General features: G+C 40.3%; 1 protein-coding gene and 1 pseudogene across 1 annotated transcript in view; both read left to right on the plus strand.

The window, feature by feature from the left end:
* The first annotated feature begins 15,124 nt into the window (after positions 1 to 15,124).
* Positions 15,125 to 16,632, plus strand: LOC118650593 (annotated as a pseudogene).
* A 4,342-nt stretch (positions 16,633 to 20,974) lies between these two features.
* The window catches only part of RASSF9 (Ras association domain family member 9), a 33,028-nt gene continuing 30,462 nt past the window's right edge, over positions 20,975 to 23,540 (plus strand). The window contains exon 1 of the mRNA XM_036300076.1: positions 20,975 to 21,280. Within this exon, the coding sequence (XP_036155969.1) occupies positions 21,234 to 21,280 (47 nt within the window). The 5' untranslated portion in view covers positions 20,975 to 21,233. The remainder of the gene's footprint in view (positions 21,281 to 23,540) is intronic.

Raw genomic sequence — 23,540 nt, forward strand, 5'->3', positions numbered from 1 at the left:
TTTTCTTGATCAATTTGTTAGAAATTTTTCAGTTCCATTTATCTTTTCAAAAACTACTTTTAATTTTGTTGATTTTGTTGTAGCATTTGTTTTATTGATTTATCAGTCTTATCATTATTATGACTTCCTTTCACTTACTTTTGATTTAAATTATTCTTTCTCTTTATATTCTTTAGGTTATGCTTAGAACAATGATTTCAAACTTTTTCTCTTTTGTAATATAAATATGTAAATCTATAAATTTCCATCAACTCATGGTTTTAGCTGTTTTCCACTACTTTTTGATAAGTTGTGTTTTCATAAACCTTTATTTTAAATTATTTTTTAAATTTCCTTGTAAACTTTAATTTGATCCACAAAGTCCTGGATCCCACCCCTAAAGTTTCAGATTCAGTGGGTCAGGTAGGGGTCAGAAAATTAGCATTTCCAACAAGTTGATACATGATTGCTGCTGTTACTGTTCTGAGAGCCAGACATGAGGGACCACTGCTCTCAGACACGGTTCTTAATCTTAAGGTGTGGCCTTTCTAAGCTTCTTCACTCTAGCAATTTGGAAATCCAATTTCTTCCAGCACCTGGCTACTTCTAGAATTTCCGTTCTGCTTCTGTTGTTCCAACAATTACTCTGTTGAGGCCTGTGGAGTCAAGCCTTGTGTTTAGTCAAATATCTGAAGAAGCACCCTGCAGATGTCTGAGGCTCCTTCTCTGTGCCATTCCCTCATCTCCGCTACCTGTGCCACCGAATACAGCAGGCTCAGCAGTTCCAAGATAGGATCAGTGTTTTCTTTGCCCAGCAAGGCTCAGTCTTCTTCGCGGGGTTTTCTTCCTTGTGCTGCAGTTTGAAAAGTGTCCAGGAAGAAAATCAGGGTGAATGTGGGACTCAGCTCATAAGTTTTCCTTTATTCAGGAACTATAGTAATATGCTGTGCTTTCCCCAAAGCCCAAAAAGAATTGTTTAACATATTTTATGCTATTTTGTTGATTTTTAAGGCCGGAAGGTAAACCTGATAGCCATTACTCTGTTGTGGCCAGAACTGGAATTCTACATACTTCATTATTGCAACTCCTTCCCCGCAACTGAATGAAAGATATTCTCTCAAATGGCTAGTTGTTGTTTGTTTCTTCCAATTCTCATTCACCACTCTCCAATTCCTGCTCTGAATATAAACTACACAGCAAAGTATTTAATATTTTGAATTCAATTAAATGAGTCCATCAATGAATCAGAAATAACTCTCTAAGTAACAACTTAGAATGAAACAAGGTAAATGGCAATAAACAACCTGATATATTTTAAAAATCTGTTTTGGGTGTATTCATTCATTTTTAATTCATTTATTCTATTTACATTTATTGAATACCTACATTTTGAAAGCTCATAACTAAGATGGAGGATTGGACAGTGAATAAGAGACATCATTCTTTTATTATGGTTTGGAGAAATAGTCTGAAAGAAAAATTTCATTGTGAAAAAAAGAACATCCCAAAGCCTAGATACCAACTCTTCTCTTTGGTTGACATTTATCTTGATGAATTCAGCATGGTTTAGGATCCAGAAAAAAAATCTTTGTCAACTAATTCATGATAACTGAACGTGCCAGAAAGTAAAGTACTTTAAATATTTTTTAATTGATTTTGGAGAGAGAGAAAGGGAGAGGAAGAGGTAGAAACAGTGATGAGAAACATCAACATTGATTGGCTGCCTCTTGCACATCCCCTGCTGGAGATCCAGCCCAAAACCCAGGCATATGCCCTGAGCAGGAATCAAACTGGTGACCTCCTGGTGCATGGGTCGATTCTCAACCACGGAGCCACACTGGCTGGGCAAGAGTAAAGTACTTGAATCAGATTATAAATTTCTTAATTTATATTCAGACCAATAACTACCATAGGGTCTGCTCTCACCCCCTCAGGCCAAGACATTCTTCCTTTGTACACAGATCTATTATAATTAGGAATTGTTTGTGAGAATGACATCAGCACAAAGACTCTTAAATGATAAGAATGGTTCCTGGCACCAGGCTCTGAATTGCTTCATCTTCACAGCAATAAGAGTTAATGTTTATTAAGCCACTACTTTCTCACAGAATTTCAATGTCTTACCATACACTTTTAATCTGTATTTTACAAATAGAAACACTGAGGCACAGAGAGCTTGAGTAACTAGTAAGTGATAGAGCTGGAATTCAAACACATGAAGACTCATTCAAGAATTTAAGTTCTCAGCCACTCTGTTATAGTGCTATGCAGAGTCCAAGGCAGCAAGATCTGATATATTGATTCTTGAGATGATAGTACATGCATTGAGGTGGCCTCAACATGTCACTTATTTCTATCTATTTTTCTATGTTTCAGTGGCTGCCTAATGTCGCATTAACTAAGATATTATTTTTTTAGGGATGATAATGAATTCAACTATATTTCAGTGAAGTTTGTCAGGTGGCTTTGAATAACTCTTTTCAATCCACTATTGTAAATTTATAGGGAGCTGTCAACCTGGTGCACTGTGGGTAGTGTCTGCATTCAGAATTATTATATTTGGCTTTGGCATTTAAAAAAAATGTAATTTGTTGCTCTGTGTTTCATATGTCAAGGTTTCACATTTTAAAAAATTCAGATTTTCACAGGTTCTCTTGAAAAAGAATTTGAGAATTTAGAAATGATGGACCCACATTCCACATAGTGGCAATCTGCTAGAGCTATCCACGTACTCCACTAGCATCACCTGCTTAACAATTTCAGGCAGTTTTCAGTAGCAATCCTTGACATGTGGTTTCGCTTGAAAGAAAATAATTACTGATATCATTTCATTAAATTGTATATGAATACCTAATTTAATATTCATTGAGTTATAATTGGAGTGCATTATTTACTTAAGCATTCTGCTATTAAAATATATGAAAAATATTGCTTTTTTTGAGAAGCAACCTATTGTAATTTTTAAGAGCATGGCTATGAAACTCTGCTCTGCTACTTAGTAGCTTTGTGATCTCAAAGAAGTTATTTCACTTCTCTGCATCCCAGTTTCCCTTATCTAGAAAATGGTGATTAAAAAATAAGCCTATCTGGCCTGGCCAGTGTGTTCGTTCAGTGGTTAGAGCATTGGCCTGTGCACACAAGTGTGAAGTGTCATGGGATAGGTTCCAGTCAAGGGCACACTCCTGGGTTGTAGGTTCCATCCCTCGCCTGCTCAGGTCACATGTGGGAGGCAACCAATGGATGTGACTCTCTCACATTGATGTTTCTCTCTTTTTCTCTCTTCCTTGTCTCTCTCCTCCTACCCCTCTCCTTTCCCCTGTCTCTGAAAATCAATGGAAGAAATACCCAAGGGTGAGGTTTTTTTAAAAAAAATGAACCTATCTCATAGACTCTTATAAGGATTTAGGAATTCCCTGACGAATAATGTGTTTTTCACTACTGTACACAATGATACGAAGTGCACCTTTTTGGACATTTCCACATACTTCTTTAGGTGGATTTTTTGAAGTAGAACCACTGAGTTAGACATGTGTATTAAACATTTATAGATAGTATATTGGAAAATTATTCTCCGGAGTGTTTTAATTAAATATCCTATATAATAAAAGCCTAGGCGGCATCACGCCCTTGCACAACGCCCTCGCGTGACACCTTGCAGGACGTCATCACAAGATGGCCACCACAAGAGGGCCAGCAGGGGAGGGCAGTTGGGGGCCATCAGGCTGGCAGGGGAGGGCAGTTGGGAATGACCAGGCCTGCAAGGGGGGAGAGTTGGGGGTGATCAGGCCAGCAGGGGAGGGAAGTTGGGGGCAACCAGGCCTGCAGGCAAGGGCAGCTGAAGGCGAGCAGGCCATCAGAGGAGGACAGCTGAAGGCCAGCAGGCCATCAGGGGAGGGCAGTTGGGGGCAATTGGGCTGGCAGGGAGGGGAGTTGGGAGCAATCAGGCCAGCAGGGGAGGGAAGTTGGGGTTGATCAGGTTGGCAGGGAGGGGAGTTGGAGGTGATTGGGCCCGCAGGGGAGCAGTTAGGCATCGATCAGCCTGGCAGGGGAGTGGTTAAATGATGATCAGGCTGGCAGGCAGGAGAGCAGTTAGGAGCCAACAGTTCCGGATTGTGAGAGGGATATCCGATTGCCGGTTTAGGCCCAATCCCTGCTGGCAGTCGGACATCTCCCAAGGGGTCCCAGATTGGCGAGGGTGCAGGCTGGGCTGAGGGACAACCCCCACCCCTTGCACAAATTTCATGCACTGGGCCTCTAGTTCACCAACAATGTATGCCCTGATAAATAATTACTTTTTAAAATTTGGCCAATCTACTATTTAAGAATTGTCTGGGTTTTTTGTTTGTTTGTTTGTTTGTTTATTTGTTGTTTGTTTTGTTTTGTTTTTGCATTTCTCTGATATCTAGTGAGTTGAATTGTGATAGTTATTTAACTCTGTATGATACTGTGATTTATAATAAGGAACACATACTTGGTCTTTGTCCCCATTTGTGGCACGGAGAGCTAAAAACCCTTGGAATTTCCTAAATGAGAGAGTAATAAATGTGTCTTTTGTTATATGAATGAGGTAGATGTGGGACCCCACCTAAGGATGGGGGGCTGGCTATCAGGAACCAACTGTGTGATTAGACTGTTGGGACTTTCCATCTCCCAGCCCTCACCTCCAGCGAGGGGAGAGGAGCTGAAGATTGAATTCACTCACCAATGACGAATGATTGAATTGTCATGCCTATGTAATTCAGGCTCCTTAAAACCCCTAAAGTATAGGGTTCAGAGAGCTTCTGGGTTGGTGGACACGTGGAGATGTGGGGAGAGTGGTGCATTCTGAGAGGGCTTGGGAGCTCTGCACCTTTTCCCCCAACGCTTGCCCTATGCATCGCTCCCGTCTGGTGTTCCTGAGTTATATCCATTTTATAATAAAACAAGGATCTAGTAAGTAAAATGTTTGTCTGAGCCACTCCAACAATTTAATTGAACCTGAGGAGGGGATCATGGGAACTTCTGATTTATAGCCATTCAGTCAGCAGTACAGGTACCAACCTGGATTATTAATGGAAACTAAAATTGGGGGGTGTAGGAGGTGGCAGTCTTGTAGGACTGAACGCTTCACCCATGGGATCTGGTGCTGCCAGAGTCCATTCATTGTCTTCACTAGCTGAGTTTAGACAGAGACCCCCAAAAGCTAGTAACCTTTGAAGTCCTAGCAAAGGTCAAAACTGTGCACCACCCAGTTAATCTAGGAACCACCCAGTTAATTTAGGTAATAATAGTTGAAGCATCCCCACCTTAGTTCCCTTAATTCCTTAGATACTTATGTAGATCCTTGTTGATTATTGTTAATCAGATACTCTGCCTACTCCCGGAAATCTATTGATGAGCTAATCAGATACTTTGTCTATTCCTGGAAATTGTTTTCTGATCTGTGTGTCATTGAAACCTCCTTACCCTAGGGCTACCCCAGATCAATAAAAGATTGGAGCAGCCTGAGCAGTGGGGGAAGTCCTTCGGGACTTGCCGCCTGGTCCCCCAATATTGCAAAATTATCTCGTGTCTTTTTCTCTCATTTGTTGTGCGGCTCCTCTTTCAGATACCGAACCCTACTCCACGCAGAACGTGGAGGGAGTCTTACTCAACAGGTGCTATCTCCATGTAGACAGTCTCATAATTGAGCTGAATTGTTGAATACCCAGGGGTGTCTGGAGCACTGCTTTCCCTTTACCCAACAGTTTGGAACTGTGATTAGGATACAAACACTTTATGTGACAATTTATCCCAAAGCTTAACAGCTAAAAACCATTTATTAATCCAGGCAGTTTATAAGAGGCAAGAATCTGGGAGCAGCTTTGCTGGGTGGTTGTGTCTCAAAGTCTCTAATGAGCGCTCAGCCAATCTGTTGGCAGGGATGCAGTGTCTGAAGGGGCTGGGTGTCCGCTTCTACACTCATGCCATGTGGCCATTGGCAGTAGGCTTCACTTACTCACCATGTGGACTCTCCATAGATTGCTCACAACATGACTTTCCCCAGAGTGAGACCAAAGCTACAGTCTTTTTATAATCTAATATTAGAAAACATCATAACTTCTGCCATTATGTGTTATAAACAAGTCACTAAGTCTACCCTACTGCTATTCATTGGAAATGTGTCACTAAGACCTGTCTACACTCTTGGAGAGGGGATTAAGCTTCACCTATTGAAGCGAGGAGCATAGAAGAATCTGTGGACACAGTTTTAACATGTCAGCACTGAGCTTCTTTCATCCTTCTGTGGATTGCCTGTTCACAAGTGTGACCATTTTTTAATAGTAATATTTAGGACTTCACTACATATGAAAATCTACAAGATCTAAGCCACTATATTGAGTGACAATATAATCACATTTTTTATGTTTCTCCCATCAAGCACTTGAGTAAATGCCTATATTCTCCAGTAAATACCTGAAATGAGGATAGTACTAAACCCTATATACACTGGTTTTGGTTTTTGTTTTCCTTATACATACATACCACTTCTCTTGGGCAAATCCGAACTGCCAGCATCACTACTCTTGTGCTTCAGGACCATTATTGAGTCAAATAAATGTTACTTGAACATAAGCACTGTGATTCTATGACAGTCAATCTGATAACAGAGGTGGCTACTGAGTGACTGAGGGTGGTGGTGTACAGTGAGGATACTCTGGACAAAGGGACGATTCACGTCCCAGGCAGGATGGATAGGGACAGTATGACATGTCATCACTCTACTTAGAAAGGCACCAATTTATAACATATGAATTGATTATTTCTAGAATTTTCCATTTAATCTTTTCAGACTGTTGTTGACCAGGTGTATGAAACGTCAGGAAACAAAGCAATGGATAGGGGGGACTACAGCATTCATCAGAAAATCTAATATTACTTCTCCCTCCCTCATTCATTTTTCTCTTTATTTATAAAATAAATCAGTTCTGCTTACAGAGAATATGGAAAGGGAATTTTTAAAAAGTGAAAAGTTTACTTGTAGTTGTAGCTTTTAAAATTTATTTTAAGAATAGTTTAGTGGGTTTTAGAGAGAGAGAAAGGGAGAGGGAGACAGAGAAACATCAGTGATGTGAGTGCACAACATCCATTGGCTGCCTCCTGCACACCCCCTACCAGGGATCAAAGCCACAACCTGGGCACTGCCCTTGACCAGGAATCGAACCAGCAACCTCCTGGTGGCTGGGATGAGTGCCCAACCAACTGAATCATACTGATCAGGGCTGCAGTTATAGCTTTTTAGCTGCCCTTGTTTCTATTGCTCTCACAGGTTCCAATCTGAAAATCTACATTCATAAAATCGTATCTGTGCCCACTTATCTAACAAGCTTAGATCCCTACAAGTGCAGAAATGGCAGCATTGAGGGTCACACATTTCTTTCTGACCTACACTAACAAATTTAGCTAGAATTTGGAAATTTATGGTGGCTGCATCTTAAAAATTTTGAGAATGAGTCGTCCCTCATACGGCTGCAGGTTTGTCCATAGAACCCTAGTGAGAAAGATGCAACATGTAAACTTGCTTACAGTTGGATTCAAATCACCCTTAGCAACCCTGGTATCCTTTTAATCCAGGATGACACTTTTAGTCATGAGAAATTCTGTAACATTGAATCTCAAAGGGAAGGTGTGGACTGAGATCCATGAACTTCCCAGGAGGCTCCCAATTCAGGTGCAAATTCGCCTGCCAGTTCTCTCAGAAGACATAGGTATTAAAGAAGGTAGTGATTTTCCCAAAGAGCAAAAGGTACTGTGATGTTCTTCAAAAAAAATTAGTCCAAGTTCATATGTTTCATATTATTGGTGTATTAGTCTACTCGGGCTATCATAAACACACACACACACACACACACACACACACACACACACCACAGATTGGGTGTCTTAAGCTACAGAAATTCACTTTCTCAAAGTTCTTGGGGCTAGAAGTCATTTATCAAGATGCTGGTAAATTCAGTTTATGGTGAGAACTCTCATTTTGGCTTTAAACTGTTTCCTTCTCTGTATCCGCATGGCCTTTTCTCTGTGTGTCCTCAGTGAGAGAGAGCTCTGCTATCTCTTTCTCTTCTTAAAAGGATATCATTGCTATGGGATCAGGGACCTGCCCTCATTTAACCTCAACTAAACTCCCTAAATGCCCTCCAAATACAGTAACATTGGGGGTCAGAGCTTCAACATATTAATTTTGGTGAGACTGTTTAGTTCATAAAATTGGTATTAGTGCTTTGATAAATATGAGACTAATCTCATCTTTGTATTCTAAGGAAAGATAGCTGGTATTGAGGTGAACTAAAATTATATTCACTATATCCTTAATAATTTTAAAAAAGGAAACAATTCTAAAGCTATTTAATTAAATATCAATTAAAAGCTATGTTCGTGGCTGTATTATAATTCTAAATCATTATTGTTGTTAACATCTATAAATAATAGTAGCAATAATAACAGCTATTTTTCAGTTATTATAGTTTTCCTCAATTCTCCTAAGTCGATTTAATTGCTTTTCTCCCCATATTACCACTCTATGCATAACTATATTATAATTGTTTTTCCAATTCAATTCAACCTCTTTGAAAGCCAGTACTGTGCCATTCAGTCTTTGAATAGTAGGCTTTTAATTCAGGCTTAAAATTTTTGTTAAGTGAAAACTCTAGCATTTGAAAAAATGTTTATTGTGTCAAAGAACTAATGAGCTTCAAATCAATGTGTTTGTTAAACATGAACCAAACATAAATGGTAAAGAATATGATTAGTAAATTTATTAAGATTATGTTTGTATCTTTTTAATATTAATAATTTAACTATTTTAACCTTTATTAAAAATCAGCAACATGTGTTATTATTACTACAGATTAATTTGAATCACTCCCATAAGGCACTTCAGAGGTAAAAGATTTAAGGCTCTTATTTTTGGTATTAATAATATTTGAGGTAAACCTCAAAGTCTTAAAGCAATAAATGATAATTCGCTTTTTAACATTTTTTAAAAGCTCTGAATTGAATGATATTCTATTTCTTTTTTTGTTTTGCTGTACAGATGTAGACTCTTTTTTAATATTTACTGATAATATTTATAAATTAGTCAGAGCCAAAGACTAACCTTCAACTTGTAATAATTCTAGCACTTTCATGTGTGAGTAGTTGAGGAGGTAGGAAAAAAAGAGGTGGTCCTAATTCTTCTAGAAACAGTCTATTCCAGCAAAATAATTTTCCATACATAGCTCCAAATAGTCAGGAAATGCTGGGAAATGGAGCTAACATTTATTGATTACATATTATGTACTTGGAATGTTGTGTATATTCCCTATTATAATTTTAAAAAACCATCATATTAAGTATGAATTCTGTCATTGGAGGCTAGTTAGAAAATTAAGGGTTAGAGAGTTTAAAGAACTCAATGTCCCAATGTCACACAGCTAGTAAATAACAGAGGCCAAATTCAAATTCAGATGTTAGATTCCAGAACTCATGGTCTAGGTCAGTAGGAGTATATTGCATGGCAGTAGTTCAGCATAAGATCTTTTTCTAAGGGGATGAAATATTGACAGAGAGTTTTCTATTACCAGTATATTTATATACACATAATTTACATCACTCATAAGATAGGACATATTAAACAGCTTTCCCTTTACTCAGCCTTTCTCCCTTGGCAATATGTATCACATCTCTGATTTTTTTTCCTCCACTTACTTTATATACAGAAAGTGTGTCTTTTGTCTCTGTACTCTTCCAGGTAGCTATATATTGGCAAACTAGCTAATGTCAAATCTTATATGACTTAATTCTTCTTAGTCCATGTCCTTCTGTATTTTCCACCATGCCAATAAGTTTAGAAGCCTGAAAATTCTATTTCTGAGACACTTTGCCAAGCTAGTAGCTTAAGTGCCAACTTCTCTTAAGTTATGACATTGAGAAATATGGGCAGAAGTTTTGAAAGTGGGAGGATCTGAGGGATTTACAAATATTGACCCAGCAGCATTGGAGTACACACTGCAGGGTTTTGCCAGGAGCACCCTGAAGTTTTAACAGGTGTGGTTGGTCAAAGAAGTTTCCCCAGCAGCTGAGAAGCTGTTGCTGGCTCATGGCTTCCAGTATGGTAGCAGCTTCCTGTTATTCTGCTTTTGTTTCTCTATTCCTTTCAACACCTTTGTAAATAACTCTCTGCACCAAACCTTGCTTGGCTTGAACTACCTAAAGTGGTGTTTAATGCCAAAACTAGAAACATGGTGTCAGCTTTTCTTTCCTTTTTTAAAGAGACTTCCACATTTTAAAATTATTATTAGTATTTGGCACATTAAAACGTAAAGAGCAAATTTCTAGTAATCATACATGACACCTACACTAATCAAAGACAAATATGCAAATTGACTGTACCTTCGCTACACCTTAAGCCATTCCCACCAGCCAATCAGAGTGACTATATGCAAATTAACTCAACCAAGATGGTGGTCGGCAGCCACGGAGCTTGAGCAAGCAGGAGGCTTGATTGTTCCAGTGATGGAGGAAGCCAAGCTTCCCACCTGCCCAGCTGGCTATGAGCTCCACTCAAGGCAACAAAGTTTCAATTATAGAAGATAAATAAACCCTAGATACCTGCATTCAGCTGGCGGTGGCCATGGAGCTGGAGGGAGTAGGAGGCTTGGGTTGCCCCTGGCGATGGAGGAAGCCAAGCTTCCCGCTTGCCCTGGCCAGCTTTGAGCTCCACTCAAGGCTACAAAGTTTCAATTATAGAAGGTAAATAAATCCCAGAAATAAAAAAAAAAAAAAGAAAAGGAAAAGAGGAGAGGCTGGGAGCTTCCATCGCTGGGGGGCATGCCAGCCTGAAAATGGCTCTCAGCCCCTCACCCAGACTGGCCAGGCACCCCAGTGAGGAACCCTCACCCTAAAGGGGGTGTGGCCAGCCTGAAAACAGCCATCAGCCGCTCACCCAGGCTGGCATAACCTCCATGGGGTGAGGGTCCCCACTGGGGGTAGGGGCTTGACCAGCCTGCAAATACCCATCAGCCCCTCACCCAGGCTGGCCAGGCACCCCAGCGGGACCCCCACCCTGATCCAGGACACCCTTCAGGGCAAACCAGCTGGCCCCCACCCGTGCACCAGACCTCTATCCTATATAATAAAAGGGTAATATGCAAATTGACTCTAACAGCAGAATGACTGGAAATGACCGGTCACTATGACACACACTGACCACCAGGGGGCAGACACTCAATGCAGGAGATGCTCCCTGGTGGTCAGTGCGCTCCCACATGGGGAGCTCTGCTGAGCCACAAGCCAGGCTGATGGCTGCCAGCACAGCGGTGGTGGTGGGAGCCTCTTTCACCTCCTCAGCAGCACTAAGGATGTCCTACTGCAGCTTAGGTCTGCTCCCTGCTGGCAAGTGGACAACCCCTGAGGGCTCCCAGAGGGATGTCTGACTGCCAGCTTGGGCCCGATCCCCCAGGGAGCGGGCCTAAGCCAGCCGTTGGTCATCCTCTGCGGGGTCCCAGACTGTGAGAGGGCACAGGCTGGGCTGAGGGACCCCCCCTGCTCCGAGTGCACAAAATTTGTGCACCAGGCCTCTAGTCCTATATAATAAAGAGGTAATATGCAAATTGATCCTCATGCCCTCACAACACAAGATGGCTGCCCCCATGTTGTCACAAGATGGCCATTAGGGGAGGGCAGTTGGGGGCAACCAGGCCTGCAAGGGATGGCAGTTGGGGGTGATTGGACCTGCAGGGGAAGGCTGTTGGGGGGAGCAGGCCAGCAGGGGAGCAGTTAGGGGGTGATCAGGCTGGCAGGCAGAAGGGGTTAGTTGCAATCAGGCAGGCACGCAGGCAAGTGGTTAGGAGCCAGCAGTCCCAGATTGTGAATGAGATGTCCAAGATTGGAGAGGGTGCAGGCTGGGCTGAGGGACACCTCCCCTCCCCGACCCAAAAGCACAAATTTCATTCAGCAGCCCTTGAGTATCTTTATAAGAGTATTTTTAAAAATCTGCTATTGTTTCATGAGTTCATCAAAATTATTTTCACTGAATTAAAACTATTTTTTAAAATTATTTATTGTTTAATATATTACATATAATATTAATAAGTCTCCTTTATCCCCCACTGACTTCTCCCCAGCCACTCCCAACCCCCACACATTCCGTCACCCCCCTAGTGTCTGTGTCCATTGGTTATGCTTATATGCATGCATAAAAGTCCTTTGGTTGATCTCTTACCCTGCCCCCCACCTCCCCTGCCTTCCCTTGAAATTTGACGGTCTGTTTGATGCTTCTTTATATCTGAATCTATTTTTGCTCATCAGTTTATGTTGTTTATTACATTCTATAAATGAGTGAGATCATGTGATATTTATCTTTCTCTGACTGGCTAATTTCACTTAGCATAATGCTCTCCTGGTCCATCCATGCTGTTGTGAATGGTAAGAATTCTTTCTTTTTTATAGGAGTGTAGTATTCCACTGTGTAGATGCACCACAGTTTTCTAATCCACTCATCTGCTGATGGGCACTTAGGCTGTTTCCAAATCTTAGCTATGGTGAATTGTGCTGCTATGAACATAGGGGTGCATATATCCTTTCTGATTGGTATTTCTAGTTTCTTGGGATATATTCCTAGAAGTGGGATCACTGGGTCAAATGGGAGTTCCATTTTTAAATTTTTGAGGAAACTCCATACTGTTTTCCACAGTGGCTGCACCAGTCTGCATTCCCACCAGTTGTTTTCTTTATTTATAAACTATAAAATACAGGTCATTTTGGTCTGTGAGATTAAACCCAAGTCATTTAAATGCTTGCAAATAGAATGATCATATACATTTATACAATTTAAAAAGAGTGCTGAATTGGGAGAATTGTGTTTCAAGCCTACTACTCTGTGGTTGGCAATTAATTTATTCTGATGTCCTTAGCAGGAAACCTTGCATGGATGAACTCTAAGGTCTGTTTTAAATCCCTAGGTTTTTATTTTGTTCTACTTTACAAGTTAACTAAAAGGCTATATGTGAGTTATTAACATAGTTGATAAAGTCTGTTCTTGGTTCTCCTCTATGCTAACACGTGCCCTTGAGCAAGTGCATTTATCTCTGAGTCTTGTGTTCTTCATTTTTATAATGAGAGATTTTACATTGAGGGTGTCTATGTTTTTCACCTACTCTAAAATTATCTTTGTTCCAGTTTGATTTTATTGCTTTGAGTAATAGTTAAATCACCACATAACTCTTAATGTCAGCTTTTTAATTGATAAAAATTAAAATAATGCCTTTCTTTTTTAAAAGTATGTTTTTATTGATTTTAATGACAGAGGAAGAGAGAGGGAGAGAGAAAAATATCCACGAGAGATAGAAACATCCATTGGCTGCCTCTTGCATACCCTCTACTGAGGATGAAGCCTGGGAATTAAGCCTGCAACAAAATAGCCAACATTTTTTTAAACATATTTTTATTGATTTCAGAGAGGAAGGGAGAGGGAATGAGGGATAGAAACATCAATGATGAGAGACAATCATTGACCGGCTGCCTCCTGCACCCCCTACACTGGGGATCGAGCCTGAAACCTGGGCATATGCCCTGACCCAGAATCGCACTGTGAACTCCTCGTTCATAGGTCAATGCTCAACTACTGAGCCACGCCAGTCGGGCAAACAGGCAACCTTTTGGTGCATGGGACCACACCCAGCCAATTAAGCCACAGCAGCCAGTGCTGAAATAAAATTTTCTTTTCTGCTATCAATATTGGGATCAAATGAGATATTAGATATAAAAATACCTTGTGTAAAACATTATTATATAATAATATGATTCTATTATTTAGTACTGTAGATGATGTCTATTTGACAATGTTTAATCATATGCACACATTTGATTTTATTAAACTATCTGTGTTTCACAACACTTTTTTTGAAGGTGAGTCATTTATAGTAGTAGTCACCCTTATAGGGATTTGCCAATTTATCTCTTTAGAGTTAATAAATGTCATTGCTATGAAGTGAAGAAATTTGGACTTTTATTTAGGACACAGGTATCTCGCTAACACCCAACCTGTCAGCTATTCAAATATTGGTTAATTAGTTAAAAGCCTATTGAAGCTGGGTGACTAATTAGACACATGATTATATAAGGCCTACAAAAGCTTAGGAGTGGCAGTCTAAACTTTTTTGGAAAATGGAAAGGACATTGCCACCATAAAATCTCTGCTTCTGGGCTTTCCCTAACATTCAAGATAATAATTTTTTCCAGGCTCAAACCTCTTAGAGAAATTAGTTCACTACTCGTGATACCTACATCCAGTATTTACACGATCCTGTGAGAAAAGCCACATCCATTCCAACTTTAAGACATGATTTATTTTACTATGAGAAAAATTAAGGCAGGAAAAAACTTCGGAAGGTAGCTTCTCATTGGAATAATAATAATAATAGCAACTCAGATTCAGTCTAACTTTTTATACTCCACTAACTCTCTTGTGGTTTTCTACCTTCTTCTATGAACAGCTCCATTCTGCATGGTGCCCTTTTGCTAAATCGTGATGGTCCAAAAATTCTCATTTAAATTTTGATCCCACTTTTCTGGCTAGCGTTATTTGTGAGTTCTCTATTGTCCAAACAAAAAAGATTTTGTATCTTGCTATTATTTTCCTTAATTAAGCATGGGCTTTTGAGTAAATCAGATAAACTGATTATTATAACAAGCTGTGTAGGATGTTATTCCCTCACAAATTACCATATAAGTGGTAATAGAATAGCTCAGAATCAAGTAACTGTGTGTAATCAAAGATCTAGAACCTTAGATCTGCTGTTCTTTTCAGGCAGGCCCTGGGGAAAACTGGCTTTACCGGTACAGACGCGTATGATAATTATACCACTAAGCCAGTTTTATCATTAATATGTGAAGAGTAAATTTCTAGTAATAAGAAAAAACATCTGTACAAGACACTATTTTTTTAAAGAAAAAAATCCCCTTTCACTTACTTTTGATGGAAAATGAGAATGCATTTTTATTAGTTTCTTCATTTTGCAGATCAGGAAACTCAGACAGGTTAAGGATTTTATTCAAGATCTCTACTAGGAAGTGGCAGAGCTATGACATGCATCCAGTCTATGTAGCTCCAAAACGAATGCTCTTACCTCCTGTGCTATAGGGGATGGGGCCTTACATCTCTCATCCCGCGCAGAGCAGCGTCACACGGGCTCCCTTGCCACGCCCTGAACTGCTGATCCAGGTTGTTGATGTTATTGTTGGGAAAGACAGTAAAAGGCAGAAAGATCCCAGAATGTCACGACCATTTTAACAGTTGGAACAGAAGCTGGGATGGGTGGGCAGCTGAAGATCATGTGCTCGTAACACCAATAAAAATCGAAGATTATCGAATAAATTCGCAAGAAAAGCTGCAGCTCACATAACCACAAAAAGAAGGGAGAAGCGCTGCAGGTTACCTGATGTCAATTCTGTTGTTAAAAGCCTCCCCTTAGAAGAAAACGAGAAAAGTGATGAGAACTCCATCAGCACTTCCTCTGGGACAGTAGTGGAGAAAAGGGTGAAGCAACACATGAAGAAAGTGGCCTGCAGAAGAGGCTGACGTGAAGGAAGAGCTGGAGCCGCACACACAGAGGCAGACGGAAGAAGGAGCAATGACTAGACATCCCTGGCGCTCTGAGGAAGCCGGAGGACGATTGTTACTATATCAAGGAAAGAGGAAAGAGTGAGTGAAACTTCCGTGCCAACCAACACCTTAACTGTTTTGGAATCCAAACTGAAGCGTTTTGCTATCAGTGCATCTTGTCAGCCGATGAGAGGCCTCGCTGCCGCAGCCAACATGGATGTGCATTGTATCCCAGCAGAACAGAACGCTGACCTTTGTAAGGAGACGGTGGTGGATTAAGGATAACCTTTGGTTATACTCTTCCACTGTTTTTGCCGTATCCATAGGAGCAAGGTCAGTATATAAAGGTGACGACCCTATTTTCCCTTCTGCTTAAGGAAAGTGCCGCAAACACTAATAAGAAACAGAATGAGCTTTCTCCAAGCCCACCTTTGTTGAACCCGTCTACCCCTTAGTCCATGGAGAGTCAGCCCAGCACAGGTGAACCGGCCTCCCCCAAAAGGTAGGAAGCTGAGCCAGAAGCCATGCAGTCTCTGTGGTGGTCGGTCCACACATCACTCTCCCAAAAGTCTTAGTGACTTGTTACCTCAGCCCAGGCGCCTGCAGCAGGACACAGCAGGACATGTCCGCCATCACATCCTGCACCTAGAGAGGAAGACACCTGTGCATAGCAGATCGTCCCCACCTGTTCCCGTGACCCCTAAAGAGGAAGGGAGTGCAGCATATGCCAGCTTGGATGTCAGAAGAGCTAATGAAATGAGCAAGGTACTCTCCCTGAGACTTGTACCTGACAGTTGCCCTCCAGGTGACCTGTGGCCTCCACCTCTTCCATTTATGGGGGACAGCACTTGCGGTTGTTTGTGCGTGTTCCCAAAATCTTTGGAAAGATGTGCTTTCCTGAGGAGAATCTGAAGGCTTTCCTGGAGCACTTTGATCTCTTTCAGCACACTCTTTCAGAGGCTCTCCTAGGGTCCCAGGGTTCCAGAGTCTGCCAGTGTCGCTGCCTGGGGGCACACCACAGCACCAAGAGCCCCATGGCGATTTACTGAAGTTCCCATGGCTCTGGAAGAACAGCCTCTCTGCCCGGCTTTGCACTCTAGGTTCCCAGTGGGGAACTGGGGAGAGAGTGGGAGATGTGATGTCCATCCCCGGGGAGGGGGGCTAGAGCGGAGGGCCCAGTTATTTGAATTATTACATACCGTAGTTACTTCTGTTAAGGAGTACTTCCTTTGTGCTTGAACAGCCTCCAACACCTGACGGTAGCCACTGTACGCATCATCTGTGATGGTGGGAAAAGAGCAGCTATGTTCCCAGTGAAATGTTTATGAAAATGTATATAGGTTACCAGTGGTCAGCAAACTGCAGCTCGCGAGCCACATGCGGCTCTTTGGCCCCTTGAGGGTGGCTCTTCTAAGCCTTAGGAGTACCCTAATTAAGTTAATAACAATGTACCTACCTATATAGTTTAAGTTTAAAAAATTTGGCTCTCAAAAGAAATTTCAATCGTTGTACTGTTGATATCTGGCTCTGCTGACTAATGAGTTTGCCGACCACTTGTTATCTCAGCCAAGGCGCCTGCATCAGGACACAACCCTTAGGCTGTTTCAGTACACATTGGAGTTGTTAGCAATAACCACAGTTTTTAGTTACTTGTTACCACTAGTAAAATTGTGTTGCAAACTGTTTTCATTCTTATGATGACACTGAGCAACTCTAACAAATTTTAGTTTTCCCTGGAAATTGCAAAAGTAGTCCAAAATTATTTTAGAGGGAATTGATATCGAAGGCAAAAGAAAATTTGCAGCTATACATTTGCTTGTTACAGTTTCTTTTCTGTAAAACTTTATTTTTGATGATCTAAATAAAAGCATTGCTTGAGTTGTTTCAGATTTTACAGCTGTACTTCATTACGTAATGTTATGGTTCCCATTCTGTAAAATGTTATTTTTTTTAATGTTCTGAATAAAGCAGAGACCTCCTCCCCAGAAGCAAAAAGGGTTTTCTATCAGAATACATGTTTTAATGTTTTAACCTTGTTTGGCTTTTGAGATAAACTCAAGCATACATTAAGTATTCTCATTTGTGAAAAATATTCATTCACTTTTTTTTCATATCAAGTGTAATGTTTCATTTCCATGTTGATTTTTCACATTAATTTAAATGTATAAGAAAATACACCTTTTCTGTATATTCTGGTTGAGCTTCGTACTCATAAATGAGTAAAAGGGCACTTTATATTATACCATCAAAACTTATTTTACGCATTTTTATCTTTTAAGAAGGTGGAGATTTTATGGAATCTTTCTTCTACAAAGATTTCCTTTTGATTCAGAAAAGAACAATACATTCTGAATTTTTTAAAGTATAAGTTTTAAAAATCTGAAATGTATGAATCTCATACAAATGTATAGTAGGCAAGTAACAGAGATTGGCTAAATTTATTAATGAGGAATGCAGCAGAAGTATAAAGCTGTTCAAAAGAGGATAGAAAAGAGTGCTATCCTATATAATAAAAGGGTAGTATGCAAATTGACCAAATGGTGGAATGACCAGTCTCTATGACACACACTGGCCACCAGGGGGAAGACGCTCAACACAGGAGCTGCCCCCAGCCCACAGGCCCTGATTGCCTGATGGCCAACAGGAAACCAGGGGTGGGTGGCAGCAGATGCGGGCGGTGCCAGGTCAAGGCCTCTGCCCCGCCAGTCACCCCACACACAGAGAGTGACTGGCATTGGGGGACAGGGCTGGCGAGCAGGCAGGAAGGGCCAACCTCTTGGTCCCTCCCCCGGCTGGCAGGCTCTGATCAATTGGTGATCTTCTACAGGGCAATAAAACCATAACCTTTTGAGTTATAATTCTACTAGACAAAAACCATTTGTATTGCACCCAAATAAAAAATAATTTGCAACTCACTCTTTTGTTTTTCAATTTAACATCTAATTTTTCAGAGTATGGGCCTAACTAATAGTAAAAAGTGAGTTTAAAAAAATGCCTTTTTCCAAAGAAGTGAATCATCTTTGGGAGGAACTATGCAATGCTCCAAGATATCACTGCAAAGACATGCAGTCAGAGTTGGCCTATAATCCCTGTTTTTTAAATAAATTAGTACTTTGTCTAATACTCTGTGTCAACACTTGTACACAATATTTTATCTAGTTCTCAAATGAATATCAATAAATATAGGCCTTTATATGAAACTCTGATTATTTCCTTATGAGAATCAACTTGAATAAAATAGTTTAAATATTTTGAAGGTTATTGATGTACATAGCCAGATTCATTTCTATCAGGGATATTATCAATCTGTACTACTCATGTAGAGTAGTATACTCTGACCATCATACTGACAGACTTGAGCATCATCATTTTTAAAAATCAGGCAATTAGATAGATGCAAAATGAAATCTCTTTTTCAGTTACCTATACAATATCTGGTTACTAGTAAAGTTGATTTTTTAAAAAACATGGTTTTGTTCTTTTCTTTTAAAATTGTTATTTGCTTATTTTTCTATTTAGATGTTAGTGCCCATGTTGTGAGTCCTTTTAGCTTTTAATGTCTGAGGGACATTAACCCTGTGTTTTAATTCTTACACATCAAAGAGCTTGTCATGAACAGTATTAATAGAATATTTTATGTGAGGAATAACAACATCATAAATGAGACTCATTTGAGCTAACTTGAAACTCAACATAAGATTATACTAATAAAGATGTAATGTTTCCTCTTGTTCCATTAAAATTCCTTTATTGAAAAACGTTTTATATGAAAACTGTCTGTACAAATAATCTTAATAAGGGTGGAGAACCAAAACTACAGGAAACAGGTATTTGTAAATACGAAATTCTTTGCAAATTGATGTCAGGCATTATATTAATAAGTAAACAGTATAACTTTAGGTGATTGTGTTTAGAACAACTTAGAATAACTGGGTGATCATCCGCAATAGTTTAAATCAAAAATGTTTGTGATGTGCTTGTAAAATAAAATCAAGAACTGAAACTGATGTATGCCCAAGATGGATATTTATATATATATATATATATATATATATATATATGGCATACACACCCACATTAAAAATAATAAATAACACATTTTAAATATAATATATAAATTGCATATATGTATATATAGATAGAGAGCTATACAATATAGAGGACTAGAGAAGAATTATGATAGTAGACATTGGAGGAAAATTTTGAGCTCTGTAGAATCCTTTATAAATCAGTTCATATAAAAGGATAGTCATTTTTTGGTCCCTTGTTTTGTTGTTGTTTGATGTTGTTGGGGATGCGGCTAGAGCTCCCAAAGAAAGTGTGAACCATCATGCTCTCCGCCAGGGTCCAGAGACCCCCTAGCCTAAAGTGTGATTTCCAGTGAACCTACGGGTACAGTCCCTTTGACTTCTTTCCCTGTCTCCCTTTGCTGAGGAAGCCAATGATTAGATGCTTTGGGCCAGGAGTGGGAGGAGGGGCAGGAGGGAGGGGATTAGGGAGAGGAAATCCTAGAAAAAATATCCTGGGAAAACTCAGCAGGCCCTCATCTCCGCACAGCGCTTTCCCACGCCTTCGTGGGGCGCAGGGTAGCTCAGGGGGCACTGCGCTGGCTGCCCGGGCCCTGGGTTCGAGCTAGCTTGGGATCCGGCGATGCCTGCCCACCCCTCGACCTCCACTGCACACTTGAAGTTCCCTGAAGTCCTCCTGGCGCGTCCTGTCACTTTCCTAGTTGAGTGAGGGGCGGGACCAAACTTGTCGCTCTTCCTTCAAACTCCCAGGCCCCCAAAGGCCCGAGAAATGCCCAAGGTGAGGCTGGGGCAGGCTTAAACCCCTGGGAAGTCGCACTGCAAACCCCGACTGGCTCCCAGGCCGGTGCTGAGCTCAGGGGCCCTTTGGCGCTTCACCTTTCGAAAGGTGACCTGGAAGAGTGTGAGGAGTGGCGTTGGGACGCTCTGAGAAGCGGGAACTGGGGGGCTGAGAGCCCCGGGAAGTCTGTGACCACCCGCACTGCGTCTCCAGCTGCGCTCCTCCCCCGCACGCTTCCCGGCACCGGCACCCCGGGCAGGGGATTTCGGTGTGGAATCCGCAGGCAGAGTTCTGGGCCCTCACTCCCACTTGCCAGATCAGATGATTTTCACCGACTGGAGCTGCTGGGAGGTGGGGGATTTACTGTTAATCCTTTTATGTGTGTTCAGCTCACCTTGTGTGGTTGGGTGTGGAAAGGAGGGAGGGGGGTTTCCAAACCAAGTGGAATTCTCATTCCATGGGCATGAACCTGCCCGCGGGGTTGGCAGTTCTTAAAGTTTAGCAAGTCTGCAAATAAGTACAGAACACAATAGATTCCCCCTCCCTTCCTCTCCCTTTTTTTTTCTTTTCCTGCTTCCAAATGCTTTCTTCGAGGCTGAAGCTGGGCAGGTCTCCAAAGGTGCAGCAGCCACAACAATCCCGCAGTTCAAAGTTAAGCAGCAGTTGCACAACTTCCAGCAGCTCCCTTCGCCTGCTGCTAATGAGCTGAAAGCCAGGGACATCTAAGGAGGTGAGCAGGAAGCTTCCAGTCCGCCTCCCTTCATCAGAAACACCCGGCACTCCTGCCTCCCATCCTCAGATAACTTTGAGATATAAGTCCTTGCTCTTCAATTGCTTGGCGACCATGGCTCCCTTTGGAAGAAACTTGCTCAAGACTCGGCATAAAAATAGGTAAAGTCCGACGTATGTGTGCTCCGGAGTTTGTGTGAAAGTATGTGATTTGTTGCAGTTGGGTTCTGGTGAAAATTGTTCTTTGGGGGCAGAGCCCTAGGGAGTGAGGTCTTGTATTTGTACTTAACTGGTGAGGATATTGTTTCAGAACCAGTGACTGCAGTGGCCAGGTCAAGGATCTTTGAAAATAATGATTTTTTTTTAACTCATTTCCCTCCGCATTTGGCCAGTCATTGTACCACAATAACACCAAAATTTCTCTTTGTGTTGCTTTACATATTTGAGAGTAGTAGGCTAGCAAGTTTCATTTTGTTTTAGACAAAAATTTAATGTGTTTTTGGAAGAGTTAAATTATTATGAATACATAAGTAAAATTAATTAACCACTAATTAGAATGAAAAACACGGCTGCTGATACAATCCTGAAACAATGCTTTGGCTCTCCTTAAAGTAGGGCAGTCCTGAAACTTGAAAAGTTCCTGAAGGGAAAATGCTCTGTAGAGAAACTTTTCATGAACTGGTTCTTTAGCAAATGTTTCGGAACTTTAGGTGGTTTTAGGAGGATTCAAACAGCTGTCCTCCTTAATCCTTATTATTAACATTTTACTTTGATTTGATTTCCTTTGCACTTTCAAGCCTGCAATGCCCATAATGTAAATAATTTCTCTTTATCTCAGTCTCTCCCTCCCTCTCTCTCTCTCCCTCTCTCTCTCTCTCTCTCTCTCTCTCTCTCTCTCTCTCTCTCTCTCTCTCTCTCAGATTTTTTGAGCCAATATGTGTTTCAGTCCTCTTAAATGTTTTATTAACACCTTCAATGTTACATCTCTAAGCCAAAAATGTGAGGATAATTTTATACATGGGCTTTATTTTTTAATATATTTATTTTGGCATAAAGGCTTTTCCACAACTCTTCTCTCAGTCATGCCTGTTTGTACTTGTAATTTACTTGTGTAAATTTAAAAGCATACAATTAGATGGTAGGAAATGATACAATTATTTTAAAGTGTCTGCATAACAATATGGGAGCGATACCACTTTAAAGTAAATCTCCATAGTTTAATTCTATATGAATGTCTATTTGAAACATTCTGTTTTTAACTCATTCCAAATATATTCATGATTCAGTTGACTAAGTTTGCTTAAGAAACTAAAACAGCAATAATTTATACTATAACATTTTCTGAACCTGTTTTATTTGCTAATAACTCACAATATACCACAAATATGGTATATCTGGTAATCGGTAAAACTGTGTTAAAATAAATAAATGTGTTTGGGTATTATTAAAAAAATGTTAGTGATGGTTATCAAAAATAGGTTTGTATCTTATACATGCAAAATATTCTAAAATACTCCCCTTTTCAAAATAAAATCCTTACTACTTTTTAAATAATTATTCAGTAGTATTATTTATGAGTATGTTTTTTTTTTAAATGCTGTCAAAATATATAGAAATTTCTTTGGGAAAGTTTATGGTTTTATAAGACAAGATATATTTCTGCCATACTGATATTTTGAATACTTCCAGGTAGTTTAGGATTGTTGTGTGCATGTGCGTGTGTTTGTCTTTTGTTTTTTTATTATAAATTCAAGAATTCTGTCATTGGTATGCTAAATAACAGTGCAATAAGGCTTTGCACACACCCCTCTGAGTTTCCCTCAGGGGAATACGTATCCACTTTCATTACCTCAGTTTTGCTACTGCTCCATCTACTCTGCCCATAAAACTAATTTTTGTTCAAGGAGGTGAGTATAGAAACATTTTTAATGTAACATTTTCTATGCAAAATTATGAAAAAGCGGAAAGAACAATAAAAAATGAGGAGTTTCATAGTATTTCAAGTTTCTCTGAGTAAATGGAATGGTGCTCCAAAAGGTGATGCTTTATTATGAATATGTTTTCGCAAAGGTGGTAAGTGATATTTTCCTCTTATAATTGAGAGCTTCTGTTACAGGTTTGTATATTTCTAACCCTTAAGAAAAATTTAAACCACAGTGGTAGTTGAGTCTGTAAAAATAGGGGTATTTCAAACTAAGCAGTAAATAAGCCATATAGAGTATTGAAATATAATTATTTTGTATTTATTTTTTCAGTGTTTAATATTGCTATCGATGATATATTTTTGTTTTCTTCTGTTTCATTTTTCCACCTGTTTCTCTCTTATTCCCCTCCCCCACCTTCCTCCCTTCCACTCTCTCTAAAAATCAATGGAGAAAATATCCCTGGGTGAGGATTAACGAAAAACAAGAAAAAACCTGGT

Source organism: Myotis myotis, unplaced genomic scaffold (assembly GCF_014108235.1).
Source record: "Myotis myotis isolate mMyoMyo1 unplaced genomic scaffold, mMyoMyo1.p scaffold_m19_p_3, whole genome shotgun sequence".
Taxonomy (NCBI): Eukaryota; Metazoa; Chordata; class Mammalia; order Chiroptera; family Vespertilionidae; genus Myotis; species Myotis myotis.